Consider the following 14,060-nt stretch of genomic DNA (forward strand, 5'->3'; position numbering starts at 1 on the left):
GCTGCAGAAAAGGAGTTTGGGAACCAGAGAGCGACCTTGGACTATTTAAAAATGTTGATAGGAGAGGCCATTGTGACTGTTTTATGTAAGATAAGCTGTTCGCTGGGACAGCTTCACAAGAAGATGGATGAAATGACTCTCAAAGTTGATAATTTGGAACAGAAAGTGACCAACTTGAGTAAAAAAGCGAACACTAAAACAGAAATAATTCAGGACTTGGTACAGGAACCCATTTTGGCAGGACAAATGGTGGAGGAGAAGGAGGAGAAGGAGAATGCAGCTGTTGTTCAACATAAAATAATACAAGTGAGATCTGTGGATTTACAGAAGCAAATTGGAGATTATAAATTGAGGCCTTCTATGATTGAATCCAGGAAAAGCCAGACTCCGAGGAATGGATCCCGGTTTGGATTAAAGAAGGAAAGTTGGAAAGAGCCCTCTATGCAGGGATTAACTGACTTTTGGGACATGGACTCGGGCCTGGAGGAGATTGAAGTTTTGGGGGCCTTTGGAATTGGAGGAATTTTGAAATATACCCTGAAATACTTTATGGACTGTAGTTTTAACTATGGAAATTCAGCTGATTTGTTCAGAAGGAAGAAAAAGATTAACAGGTTGGAATTTCCCCGAGATTGGCTCTTTAGCATTAAAGAAAATGAAGAAGACCTGCAGAAGGGACTTGGAAAAGAGTTAAGAGCCTCGGACATAAGATCACCAGGTTGATGGACTTTATGGAATTGACAGAAAGGACTGGCAGAATCCGAAACCTGGGAGAGGAGATGGAAACAAGGGAATGAAAGATAGAGCATGGAAAAGAGAGGATGTATGTTTTTAAATTGTTTTTGTTTTGGGGAGTGGGGTTTGTTTAGTTTAGCTTAATGTGTTTAGTTTTGAGTTTAGGTTGTGTTTTGTATTGTTTATATATTGTATTGTATTGCGTGTTTTTTTCTCTCTCTCTCTTTGTTTTTTTTCTTTGTTTTTTCTTCTGTTTTTTCTCTTTTGCTTTTTCTCTCTCTTTTTGTAATCTATAAAATTAATAAATATTATTAAAAAAAAATGGAATGAGCAGAAACTTCCTCCAGAATATAGATAACTATTGAACAGCCAACCAGCATAAATGGACAGTTTTTGCTGACAATCACTTGTCAAAGCAAAGTTAGAGGTGGGCACCACTCAATAAATTTGTTTTCTTGATTATTATGTATTACATTTCTCTCATATGGAAGTGTGACAATGTATTTTCCTTTCATTCCTGATACCTTGAACGCTCTTATGGTGAATTATGCAAAGACAGGATGTTTGCAACAGGATGTTTGCAATAGGACGTTTGTAAAATGTTTTTATTTCATTTTGCAATACAGGTGGTGACTATTTTAGGCACGTCCAACTGATGTGCAATCTCCGACATACAGGTCCTTTTGGACCTGAAAGAGGGCAGAATAGGGGCAGGGCGGCATGTAACAGGACGGAACGGGGCACCCTTATATGTGCTCCACTGACACAAGCATGGGCTGGGAACAAAACTTTCCTTTCTCCTGCTCTAGAGGGTAGGACTAGAACCAATGGATTCAAGTTACAAGAAAGGAGATTCTGACTAGACATTAGGAAGAACTTTCTGACAGTAAGAGCTGTTCGACCATGGAATGGTCTCCCTTGGGAAGCGGTGGACTCTTCTTCCTTGGAGGTTTTTAAGCAGAGGTTGGATGGCCATCTGTCATGGATGCTTTAGTGGAGTTTCCTGCATTGCAGGAGGTTGGACTAGATGACCCTTGGGACCCCTTCCAACTCTACAATTCTACGATTCTATAAGATGGTATATTTTAATCACTGCATACAATCACTGCTTTATTGATATTATTTTACACTTTATGTTGCTTTCCATATAACAAATACTTGCATATACTGATCCTTATATTTCTTCCATCTCCAAGATGAATTAAGGTATAATGTGCTGTTGCTCTCTTTCATATCATTATACTTAAATCTTTTATAAACTGAAATGTGCTTACTTTTTTAACCTCAGATCATATTTAGTCACCCCCTTCTAATCCACTATGCTAAAAGGAGAGCAGGGATAGATGTGAGTGCACTTCACACTTCCTGCCCAGTTTCCTGCCCAGTTTTGCATGGTGGCTGCCAACCTGACTTTACACATTACTATTTTTGTCACTGTGTCTCACCCCCCATCTCATCATGATTTTGGTGCCCTCTTAAATCAGGCCAAGGGCCATGCATGCCCAACTCTAGTTTTGGGATTGCTCTCTTAGTTTGCCAATATTTCAGATCCAACATTAATGCATATTAGAAATTAGGCATAAGAGCACGTGAATAACATACTAAAGAAACAGGTTCAGAAAATAAAGAAGAGACTAAAATAAAATACCTTACCTGAAACACAGCCTCAAGTTTTGAATTGCTTTCTGTATCTACCAATGGCAAGATTACCAGGGCTTTTTCTAAAATTGTTCTGATGGTAGTTTTCCCGCCGCCTGTAGGGCCTACTAGCATTATACCAACAGAAGCCTGAAAATACAGTTTTAAATATTAGCTCTGTAACATTAAGGTTCCCTAAAATGTTTAGATTACCAGGCAGAGAAATATTAAAAGCTCTAACAATGTGTATATTTTTCATACTAGGAGTATCAATCTGCTTTCCTCCTCAGTACTTTTGCTGAAATATCCCCATATCTAGATGGGGCTCATCAACCTGGGAAGGTAGCCCATAAAGGAGAAGGAAAACTCTGATCATAAACCTCTGCTGCCTTGTGGCTATACACATTCATAAGAAAGACTTCGGGAGTAAACTCTGAGGAAAAATCCGTCCTTGCAGGACATCTTGAGAACAAGAAAAGACTAACGAGTAAACAAATCTGGAGTGGAATCCCTAAAACAGTTGGATGGGGTCTTGTACACCTCCTTCCAGCAACTCCTGCAGCCAAGCTGGTGCCAAATGTATTGCTCTGCATTCCTTTGGACCACATCAGTGAGGCTGAGAGGGGGTCTTGTTGTCTGGGCAGCCCAGGATTTCCATATACACTGCCCAGCTTTGTATCCCAGAGATGCCACTTCAGTGCTGCAAGCACAGCAAAAACAATGTGGGAGGCAGCAGTTGCGAGTTACTGGTCTCTGCTGCCACAGCAGGTGCTGTGATTCTCCAGTGGGTTGGATTCACTCTCGGAGGCGTACTCCGTTGTTTCTTGAGACAGACTGATGCCAACAACAATAGCCTCCATCTTCCATATCTTTGATCCTTGGCCACGTGGGCTGAGGGTGCTGGGAGCTGGAGTCCTGAAACATCTGTAGCACCACAGCTTCTCCACTCCTGGTGCAATCTAAGTTTACTTTGAAAAACTTTGTGCAGTGTAACATACTATGTACTACTGTATCATATTAAAACATGTAAAGTGATGATTTGCAGAACTTACCATAATTTGGTTGTAAAATTGTATAACTTTCTGTATCTGATTTTCCCATGTCTGCAAACATAAATACTGTATTGCAACAGATATTGCACTCTAAAATCAAATATGTATATAATTAATTAGAATTACAATGATACTTCAAGATTGTAAATATTAGCATAATAGCTGATATTCTACCATTGTAGAAAAAGTCACCATTTTTTGTTGCTGTCACCAACCTCCCTTACCTCAGCACACACAATGCCCTGGAAAAATACTGTGCCTGGCACATTCATATGTAAACAGAATAGATACTGGACCACTAAGTAGGGACTTGGTCCGTCTCTACTTCTACTCCACCCCGGCAGCTATAGCTAAAGATAATCATGACCCATTAACCTGATGGTAACTGAAACCATTCCAGTGAAAAAGTGGTCAAGATTCCAATGTTGGTCATATTATTTTTATTTACAGAAGTATTTCTATAAATCATAGAATTGCAGAGTTAGAAGGAACTACGAGGGACATCTAGTCCAACCTCCTGCAGAGCAGGAATCTTTTGCCCATTTATAGAAGGATTTCTATAAACAGAGGCCTTCATCTGAGGACCAATGCTTAATAATTTCCCCTTGTACATAAAACATTTGCTTGCATGTTTCATTACCTGCAGGCGTCTATGCTTTACTTTTTGAACTTTCATCCCTGGGAAAAGATCTGTCAGGATGTTCTCAAACAGTGGGACATCTTCAGCAAGAAACTTGGGTAAATTAACTTCTCTCAGGACAGTAGTTATGATGAGAGTTTCTTCTGATGTAGAAAACTTTTTCTTTTTACTATTTCTATAAAATAAATCCAATAATAGTAATCATTAGATAAGTTACTGTACAGATTTACATGCTCTTTCACAGAATCATAGAATTGTAGAGTTGGAATGACCCCAAGGGTCTTCTAGTCCAACTCCCTGCAATGCAGGAATCTTTTCCCCGAGGCAGGTCTTGAACCCACGGCCATGAGAATAAGAGTCTCATGCTCTACCAATTGGGATAGCAGGAGTTATCCCAATGACAGATGGCCATTCAACCTCTGCTTCAAAACCTCCAAGGAAGGAGAGTCCACCATCTCCCAAGGGAGACCACTCCACTGTCAAACAGATCTTACTGTCAGAAAGTCCTTCCTGATGTTTATTTCATTAAAAAAAGGGGGCTATCACTATTGAATTTTTATCCACACATGCTGCTGCATATCTTATGCAAATATTCTTAAATATATTTATTTGAGCTTATTGTTCTCTACCCTAAAGTTCTGTACAATCAAAAACATGTTACTTAAAATAGTTCATATGTGCTTGGCTCTGGCCGTCAAATATCAAATGTCCAACATTGCTTCCTAAATGCGCTTACATGAAGGATCACACTAGACAAGATGATGAGGTTGCATGGCTTGATTTCCTGGGTATTTTTGAAGTTCAAAGCAATATATAGTGCCCATATGCCCTTAGCCAGAGGGAAAACAAGGGCATGTGGACTTGATTTAGACTGCAATCCTGTACTTTACGGCCACCAGCTAAGGGGCTATGCAGGGGTTGCCAACTCAACACCCACTGGTGCTATGGTGCCCACTATGCCTTTCACTGGTGCTTCTGGTAAGGTGCCCCAGACTCTAAGCTTTCGTTTTTTTATTCTTTTAAGTAAGTACCCAGCCCTCTTAGAAAGAGGTTTGGGGGCAAAACATGAAGTTGCCTTTAAATGTCCAAAAAGGTTGACAGCCCTGGGCTATAGGAACTGGCACAATTACTAATGACACTGTGCCACTAGCATGACACATTCTGCCAGCAGAGTGGGAGAAAAATAGGGAGGGAATGTGGGTGTTAGCATGAATAGGATTACAGCCTAAGTCACATTTATAAGAGAGTAAATCTCATTGATCTCAGTTTAATTTACTCCCGAATAAATATGGGATTCTGCTGCACAGCTCTACTGAGTGTCGATATCTCCTCTTCCAAAATTCTATGCATAGGACATCACAGCCTATAGCGCAATAATGTTACAGCTATGCATTAGGCAATTAAAAAATCTTACTTACTGTGTTTTTAACTCTTGCCTCTTCTGACCAGCCCTTATTAACACAGTTTTTATGGCTCTCATACCAAAATCATAATGATCCTAGAAAATATAAAATGGAGCATTCTGCAAACCAGGAGGTAACAGATTGTCAAAATTTTGGAAAGCTTAGAAATGAACTCTTTTTTCCTTTTATCTCCAGATCTGGTTTATTTTTGAAAAAAGGAAGCGAAGATGGAGGGAAAAGGGTGAGTAAAGGGGAAAATAGGGGTGCAAACCATGTTGCAAAGGAGGGAGTAGTAAGAATGGGAATAGGGTTTAAGATGAAAGCAGGGACATGAAAGTGTCTGAATAATAGGGGATGGTGGCTTCATCACCTGGTGGAAGGTGAAAAAAGCTCTTAATACAGTGGTACCTCAGGTTACATACGCTTCAGGTTACATACGCTTCAGGTTACAGACTCCACTAACCCAGAAATAGTACCTCAGGTTAAGAACTTTGCTTCAGGATGAGAACGGAAATCGTGCTCCAGCAGCGTGGTGGTAGCAGGAGGCCCCATTAGCTAAAGTGGTGCTTCAGGTTAAGAACAGTTTCAGGTTAAGAATGGACCTCCGGAACAAATTAAGTACTTAACCCGAGGTACCACTGTAATTATAATGTGTGGGAGAAGGAAGATGCAGGAAGTTACCATGGAGGTGGTTTGTGTACAAGGGAGTTGTACAAAAGGAGAGGGAGAGGCACAGACATGGGGTGAAGGTGGAAACGGGTGCAAAGCAACACTACAGAACGTAAGAGAGAAGTGGCTTCAGAAATGGGGTTGGAAAGATGAAAAATGAGCTTTTGCATGGGGTATGAAAGGGAAGCTCTAAGGGGTTAAAGAGGGGAATGAAGGGGGTTGGCAAGCAGCTGTGTGTGTGTGTGTGTGTGTGTGTGTGAGAGAGAGAGAGAGAGAGAGAGAAATGAATTACAGGTTTAAAAAGTGCGCCAGGCTGAAGGAGCCATGCTGAAAAAAATGAGGAAATTCAGAGAAGGAGGAAACTGCCACCACAGTTTTAAAGTGGGGGGAATTGGATGAAATGGAGACAGGCAAAGACTATTGAAAGGAACACAGAAAATAATTAAAAAATAAAAATTCATAATCCCAAAATCTAAACTTAAGATACAAAACTATACGGAAAGTTCTTGTATAGGCTTATTATAGTTATTCTCTTTGTAGTGCAACGGGGGTAACGTCACATGTAAAACTGTCAATGAGACTCCCACTAATAGGTCCCATGAAAAGGTTCAAGGGTTCAAAGGCTGTCTCTCTTTCTCTCTCATTATATTATACCTGGCGTGAAAGCTGGTTGCTAGAAAGATGATAAAGATTTACTATCTTCTCTGAGAGTGATTTTGCAGACCTGAAACCTTCTGAACACAACATTATTTCAGCAATGAGTTGATAATCTGGTACCATCATTGAGACGGGGCGAAATAATGATTTTAGGTTGTCTGGGAGTTCTACACGACCTTTGTATCTTAAAAGAAAAACAAAAGTCACTAGGTCTATTTTTGCAATTATAAACCGAGAACACTCAAAAGTATTAGTTTTAATACTTACAACAAATAAACAACTTACAACACAATACTGCATATAAAGAAAGTATAGTAGCTCTACAATAAAGCTCTGAGAGATAATGATGTGGACCACTACTATTATAGGAAACCTATTGTAAAGAATGTTTTTCCTTAAAAAATGTTAACAGTCTGACTTTTTAAAAGCAACTATTTAGATACAGAAAAAGCTTGTGATTTATTTTGGAAAAATGTAATCATGAAAATTCATCAGATTTTAGGGTGAAATTCTCCTAATACAGTATACACATTTTTGCAAAGCAATTTCCTGCAGTATGATTTCATATATTATTATTTTCCCCAATAAATGCATTTCTATGCACACTTTATCCTAGTACAGTGGAACCTTGCTTATTGAACGCTTTGGAAGTCGAACGTTTTGACTTCCGAACGCTGACAACCCGAAGTGAATGCTTCTGTTTTTGAACGCACCTCGGAAGTCGAATGGCTTCTGAGTCGCGTTTCTCCATTTTTTCAATGGATTTTGCCGACTGCCCATTGCGCCTCAGTTGTCGAATGTTTTGGAAGTCGAACAGTCTTCCAGAACAGATTACGTTTGACAACCTAGGGTCCACCGTATATGAAGTTTTGTATCCATTACTTGGCTGGAGAACAGCATTGCAAAAACCAGAGATACTTGAATTTCAAATGGTGGCTGTGTTTCAGTTTGCACATTGTTTCAGGCCTGCAAATTATGCAGGTTTGCCTTAACTGTGAACTGAATCAAAAACCCGATGTCTAGTGGAGCACATGCTTTCCATATAGAGCAGGTGTATGACAGGTGTGGGGCAGGTGGGCATGGGTTGAGGTGAAACAGCCTTGCAGGCCAAATGAGGACCCGCCAGTCTTAATTAAGCATATAGGTCAGAGACTCTCCACAGCTGATGTAGAAGATCTTGGATTCATTCTTTGGTTTCTCTAGGTAAGCCTGCAAAATACTCCAATTTGATATCATGGAAAGCTGATGAAGTCGGCACTGACAGTGATGAGATGATGAACCTTTTGTCTGAATTGAGGTAAGACAGTTTTATATGCTCATTTCAAAATGGGATTGCTACCTCTTTTAGTATTTTTTGAAGAACAAGTGTTATAATCACTTACCCAGGATTCATGGTAATAAAAATTGCACAGAATGGTTTCAGCCGAACTTCTTTTCCTTCCAATAGAAATCTATGACAAATATTAGATTGGTTTTTTTAAAAATGTATTACTGAAGTCAGAAAATTGATAGGATGATTGATAAAGTTACTATCACAGATGACAGCTAGAGTGCCGGCAGAGGAAACCTCATTCTGAATTGGACCGAGCATGTGTTAAGAGCTCAGGGTTGAGCCTACCAACTGGCAATAGCAATGGCGAAGAGGACCTTCTTCACCGCCTCTGTTGTATCTGCAGAAAACAGCAGCAGGAGTCTCTTTCATGTTTGCAATATAATGGAACCACCTTTGCCATTGGGGCCTGGTCATAAAAGCGAGCTGGGAAGGGCTGGGCGATGGGCTCTGCGGAATGGTGAATGCCTCCCTCTGTGAGGGAATCTTCCCAGACCTGCTTAAAGAAGCGGCTATTAAACTGCTTCTTAGAAAGCCATCTTTGGACCAAGGCAATATGGTCCACTATGGCCCAGTCTCAAATCTTCCATTCTTGGGCAAAGTGATTGAGTGGGTAGTTGCTGAACAACTCCAGGCACACCTGGAGAATGTGGACCATTTGGATCCCTTCCAGTCGGGATGCAGGCCTCATCATGGGACTGAAACTGCCTTGGTTGCGCCGGTTGATGATCTCTGGCAGGCTAGGGAGAGAGGTGAGAGCTGTTTCCTGGTGTGGCTGGATTGACTATGACACCATTGACTATGACATCCTTATGGGCTGTCTAGAGGAGTTGGGAGCTGGGGGCATTGTTGTGCAGCGGTTCTGCTTTCTCCTGGGCCATGTTCAGAAAGTGGTGTTGGGGGATGCATGTTCAGACCCCGGGGCTCTCATTTGTAGGGTGCCTCAGGGCTCTGTCCTCTCCCCAATGCTTTTCAACATCTATATGAAGCCGCCGGGAGAGATCATCAGGGGGGTTGGGTTGGGTGTTCACCAGTATGCAGATGATATGCAGCTCTACTTCTCCTTCAAATTGGAACCAGTGATGGTAGTGAAGGTCCTGTGTGAGTGTCTGGAGGCAGTTGGAGGATGGATAGCGGCTAACAGATTGAGGTTGAATCCTGACAAGACAGAAGTACTGTTTTGCGGGGACAGGGGATGGGCAGGTGTGGAGGGCTCCCTGGTCCTGAATGGGGTAACTGGAGGACATTCTGTACTAGGAAACTCATCCACATTTGGAGACAGGATTTCTAAAGGCTTCTTCTACTTCCATGGCTTGTTTTCATTACCAAAAATATTAAAATTGGGGCAAAGTTACATGCATTTGCATGTAGTTAGTAGTTTGGACGTAAAGTATTACTACTTGCAAAAGATATACCTGACAGCGCAACTATCTTTAGCTGCCTTGATTGCCTGAATCTGTGATGCAATTGCTGAAAGGACTTCTACATCAATCCTGTTGAATTCATCAAAGCAACACCATGCTCCAGACTGAACTAATCCACATAATAATTTCCCCATAACCTTTAAAAAAATGGAGAGATTTTCATTAGGTGCTAAGTTACCAAGATGATGACTTATTTACCCTTCAGTTATTGAATGCCTTCTGTACAAATGTCTCAAAGCGATTTACAATAAAAACAGCTAGAAAACACAAAAAACAGTTGCTATATGGAACAAAAATGACTTCAAGAGTTTCTGGAAAGAGCAGATAGTGAGCACCTGTTGTATCTTAACAGGAATGCTGTTCCACATGAAGAGGAATGCTACTTATGAAAGTCAAGCAAATGAACTAAATTTATTCAAAAATACTAGGCAGAAGAAAGATGTTTTCTCAGGTGATGCAGTTCATTTATCAACAGGAAAATCTCACTGGTTATATATATAGATATATATAGATATATAATTGTTTATGTAACTAAATTTCAAAACACAAAATTAATCTCAGATTGAATTGACATTCAGTTTTAAGCATCTACATTACAAATATTCATCATTTAAAATTCCAAAAACAATTTACACAGATGTTTCATGTTACTTTTTAGCAGGGGAGATATGATTTCAGACTGCAGTGCGACATAATAATTTATTAGGTAAAAGTTTTCTAAGGTCGGAGGAAAGCTGCTGAACACTACCAAAATCTCAGGGATGCAGGGTCCCCAGCAAAACAGTGAAAAATTGTTGCTTTAGTTGCACCAGCATAAGTCAATTATTGCAATACTACAAGGAAAAGAACACCCATAAGATTGGGTTTCCCAGCATGATCAAAAGGCACTATTGATATTGTTAGCAAACTTTTTTAAAGAAGAAATTTAGTGTTCTAAATTCTATATTAAATAAAATTGTCTACTGTACCTTATCATCCAAACCTTCAGAACAGTTAAAGACAAGACACAGTTTTCCCAAGGCCTAATGAAAAAAAGCAGTTTTCAGAGCAGAAGCAATTATATTTGTTTACTCAGATAAATGAGTAATTTAACAACTGTTAAATATACAAAAATCTCAAATACCTTCAGTTTAGTTTTGCCATTTATATTTTGATATTTTACACTTTACAAATACTGTGGAAAAAGCTGTGTTTCTGAATTTAAAAGCCAAGCGCAATTTTGGAGAAGTTAAACTCTGTCATAAGAGGAAAATCACAGAAATCAGAAGCAATAGAAGACACAAGGGAGTGGGCGAACTTTTTCTTTTTTATGTACCCCAACAGAGGAAAAGAGACAAAGAGACTGAAAAGGTACGAAAGGGAACCAAAGAAAAACAGTAAAGGAAGAGTAGAAAAAGAAACAGGAACTTAGCTGAGTCAAAAAAACAGTGAGAGCCGGGGGAAATCAAACCGCTCCATCAAGGCAGGAAGAGAATCAGCCTACCAGTCCTGACACCTCCCACAATTCTTTGCTCCTGTCTGAATTTCATGCAAGAGGAAGTACCCAATCTGAAGACTTCATCATCCACCAGAATAAATTGGACCTTTGCCACTGTCAAGAAGCCCAGCACAACCCAAAATGCAGTTCTTGTTGAATTCAGAAGTTACTGTGAATCCTAGGATCCTATCACCCCTCAAAGGATGCCATCATGGCTGTTTCTGAACAATAGATTATCAGGTTATACACCACATGTCCCTAAGATTCCAAGGAACAAGAGGTAAAATTCTTGACGCCTCAGGCAAAATAAGCCAAATTAAATATCAACCAATGTGACCAAATAGATCCCAGACACTGGTTTTTAGAACCAAGGTGTTACCCAAATAAGCACACCAAATTGAGTAATATGTATTTTTAAAAATAATAATCAAAATAGCAGCATAGCATGAAAACCCATTAGCAAATAGGAATAAAAAGGTTCTAACATTTGGGAATCCAAAAGGACACTGAAAATTATAAAGCTATCTAACCCAGCCAACATTACCAAAACTCCTTGAGGAGAAGAGCTTGTGACTATACAGCTATAAAATGTTTTGCTAATTATCAGACTGGCTACTTTTATTAGAAAAAGTGTGTGAGCAGAAGTTGATGGGGATTGGTAAGATCACATTGCACCTGAAACTAAGACCCACAACTCTGTCTTCCCAGATGCAACTGCAGAAACATAAATCTATTATGACATATCTGGAAAATACTATGTGTATAAAAGACAGTACCTATTGATATCAAATGGATAGCGCTTACTTTTGAAAGATCTTTGACAGTCTCTGTTTTTCCTGTACCAGCTGGACCAGAAAGACAGCCTCCTAAATTCAACTGAAGAGCTCCAGTAACGGTTAGCCAACATCGATCTGTGAGAGGAGTAATAACCAATCTCGGAGAGCAGCCCAGATATTCAAAACCATATTCAAAAGAGGCATAACCTTGGATAACCTTACAGGGGTTGACATCATGCCATTCATAACGCAACTGCCTGAAATAAAATAATTTGTGTAACAGTTTTGTCAACAACGTAGTTCTTTTTATCAAAATTATATATGCATATAAATTGGTAACATAGTATGTATAGATTTTTCAATGTTAATAACATTCAGTGGTCAAAATTCCATTAAGAGCACAGTTCTGTCATAAGGTTAAGAAAATGGGACATCTACAAGCAAGGATTTGATTTAGGAACATAAAAGTGAATCTGCTCAGGCATGAGAACACTCTGAAGTGAGGCCTATTCAGCACCTCAAGACAGGGAGAAATATATGTGCAGGACCTAACACTACAAATCTGAGATTGCACTTTTTTATTTATAGTATAGTGTTTTTTAAAACCAGATAATATATAACTAACGTGTTATCTATTTTGAGTATTGCAATATCCTTTCATCTTATCCCAAAATCCAAAAATAGAGCCCAGAATGGTTATATTGATATACCTTGTCCATGCAAAATCTTCAGCGCTACAAATATCATTATCTATCAGTACAGTCATTACATCCCTACAGTGAATGAACAAAGTAACCAGTGCCTCCAATGTGCTTTGCTTGTGGTAGGGAAGTATATCTGATGCTATCTCTGCTAGCTGCTCTATAAGGCTGATAAGATCATCGCGGCCTTCTTTCAACTCCATTTTTGCATGTGAACTCGACAAGCTCATTTCACACGCACGAGAAAACATTATTTGACTCTAGAAATGAAAATATTTATTAGCAGCAAAAATTATGATTTGCTTACTTGCATTAAAATTAAATATTGCACAACATTTTAACTTACATTTTTTAATGTTATTTTTATTTTTTATCATTATTATTATCATTGAAAAACTTTGCTCTCTCCCCCTTTTCTCCTATTTCTCACAGCATCAGGGAGATTTGGGAATTCTGAATGAGCAGGCTTTGAGAGAACCCAAAACTAAACCACAATCCAAAATCATGATCCAAAAACTAAACCAGATAATCCAAAATTAGAACAAAACCTTGCAACCATTTCAATAATGATAGAGATATTTATTATCAGCTAAACACAAAATATTGTGTTGTTTTCCAGGGACACCCTGAACATTCTGTATAAATCATCTATCCCAAATTAGAAACATACATTTTTCCATGGTTCATAAAATGTTATTAGAATTCCCCCCCCAGTTGTCACTATAAGGAAAGACACCGTACAATCCCATTTAGCCTGCTATATTCTACTAATTATTGCCAAATTTATACATTTCCCATTTATAGGGAAAATATGCTTTCTTTTGATTCCAGTCCTACTGGTACAGAATAAAGAATGTAAGCACTAAACTATGTAAAGCCACATCCCTTAGCACCAAAATCCATCTCATCAGAAATAACAGTAAACCTTGTGATTTGCTCTATCACCTACAGAAACTCAAAAGCAAGATAGGTTTATCGTGTATACACATAAATAAATTGTGCGTGCTACTACAGAACATTTTAAATACAGAATCTTCCAAATATGTTAAATGACATGGTAAAGTTTTGAATGCGTCTTGTAGTGTGCTTACCACAAGTAGTATCACCTGCCCTGGGTGAGTGAAAAACCATTCTTTAAATTCCATTTGATTCCATTCTGCGATTCCAACTGCTATAAATCTTAAAGTACATTATATAGTTACAATAAATTAATACATCTGTAGTAAATTCACTAGGCTGTTTTCTAGCATATTATACAGGAATGTAAGTGAGAATGGAACTAGACTTTGCAAGAGACATAAAGCTGCCATTTCTCCACTCTGCCTTATTATGTAACCTCTCCTTAGGATGTGGGGGAGGCGTGACATTGTTTCCTGTCTTTCTGGGTTAGGGAAGGGAGTTGTAACAGGCAAGGAACCCTTCCCCACCTTGATCAGCGCCAATCGGGGGTAGGGGGGGGAATGACAAATATACTGAAAGCCACCTCAAGAACTTCAGTTAGTAGGTGGGATATGAAAACTCATAAATAAATAAATATAGATTGATACAACATGTAGTA

General features: G+C 39.1%; 1 protein-coding gene and 1 long non-coding RNA gene across 12 annotated transcripts in view; one reads left to right on the forward strand and one right to left on the reverse strand.

Moving 5' to 3' along the window:
- Window positions 1–14,060, reverse strand: part of DNAH14 (dynein axonemal heavy chain 14) — a 133,047-nt gene that overhangs the window by 77,060 nt on the left and 41,927 nt on the right. For all 11 annotated transcript variants that reach the window (XR_013984497.1, XR_013984498.1, XM_081000069.1 and 8 more), the window contains 11 exons: window positions 13,594–13,681; window positions 12,512–12,762; window positions 11,830–12,058; window positions 10,517–10,570; window positions 9,540–9,685; window positions 8,177–8,245; window positions 6,792–6,978; window positions 5,484–5,563; window positions 4,066–4,240; window positions 3,426–3,515; window positions 2,389–2,523 (listed from right to left, as the gene is read on the reverse strand). Coding sequence is in view for 9 of the 11 variants with exons in the window: in XM_081000069.1 (XP_080856195.1) it covers window positions 2,389–2,523; window positions 3,426–3,515; window positions 4,066–4,240; window positions 5,484–5,563; window positions 6,792–6,978; window positions 8,177–8,245; window positions 9,540–9,685; window positions 10,517–10,570; window positions 11,830–12,058; window positions 12,512–12,762; window positions 13,594–13,681 (1,504 nt within the window). In the remaining 2 variants the exon portion in view is untranslated. The remainder of the gene's footprint in view (window positions 1–2,388; window positions 2,524–3,425; window positions 3,516–4,065; window positions 4,241–5,483; window positions 5,564–6,791; window positions 6,979–8,176; window positions 8,246–9,539; window positions 9,686–10,516; window positions 10,571–11,829; window positions 12,059–12,511; window positions 12,763–13,593; window positions 13,682–14,060) is intronic.
- Window positions 8,822–12,081, forward strand: LOC308474223. Its single transcript, XR_013984574.1, has 2 exons — window positions 8,822–9,225; window positions 11,871–12,081. It is a non-coding gene; the product is annotated as an uncharacterized lncRNA (long non-coding RNA).

This window comes from Podarcis pityusensis, assembly GCF_964106645.2.
Source record: "Podarcis pityusensis genome assembly, chromosome: 3".
Taxonomy (NCBI): Eukaryota; Metazoa; Chordata; class Lepidosauria; order Squamata; family Lacertidae; genus Podarcis; species Podarcis pityusensis.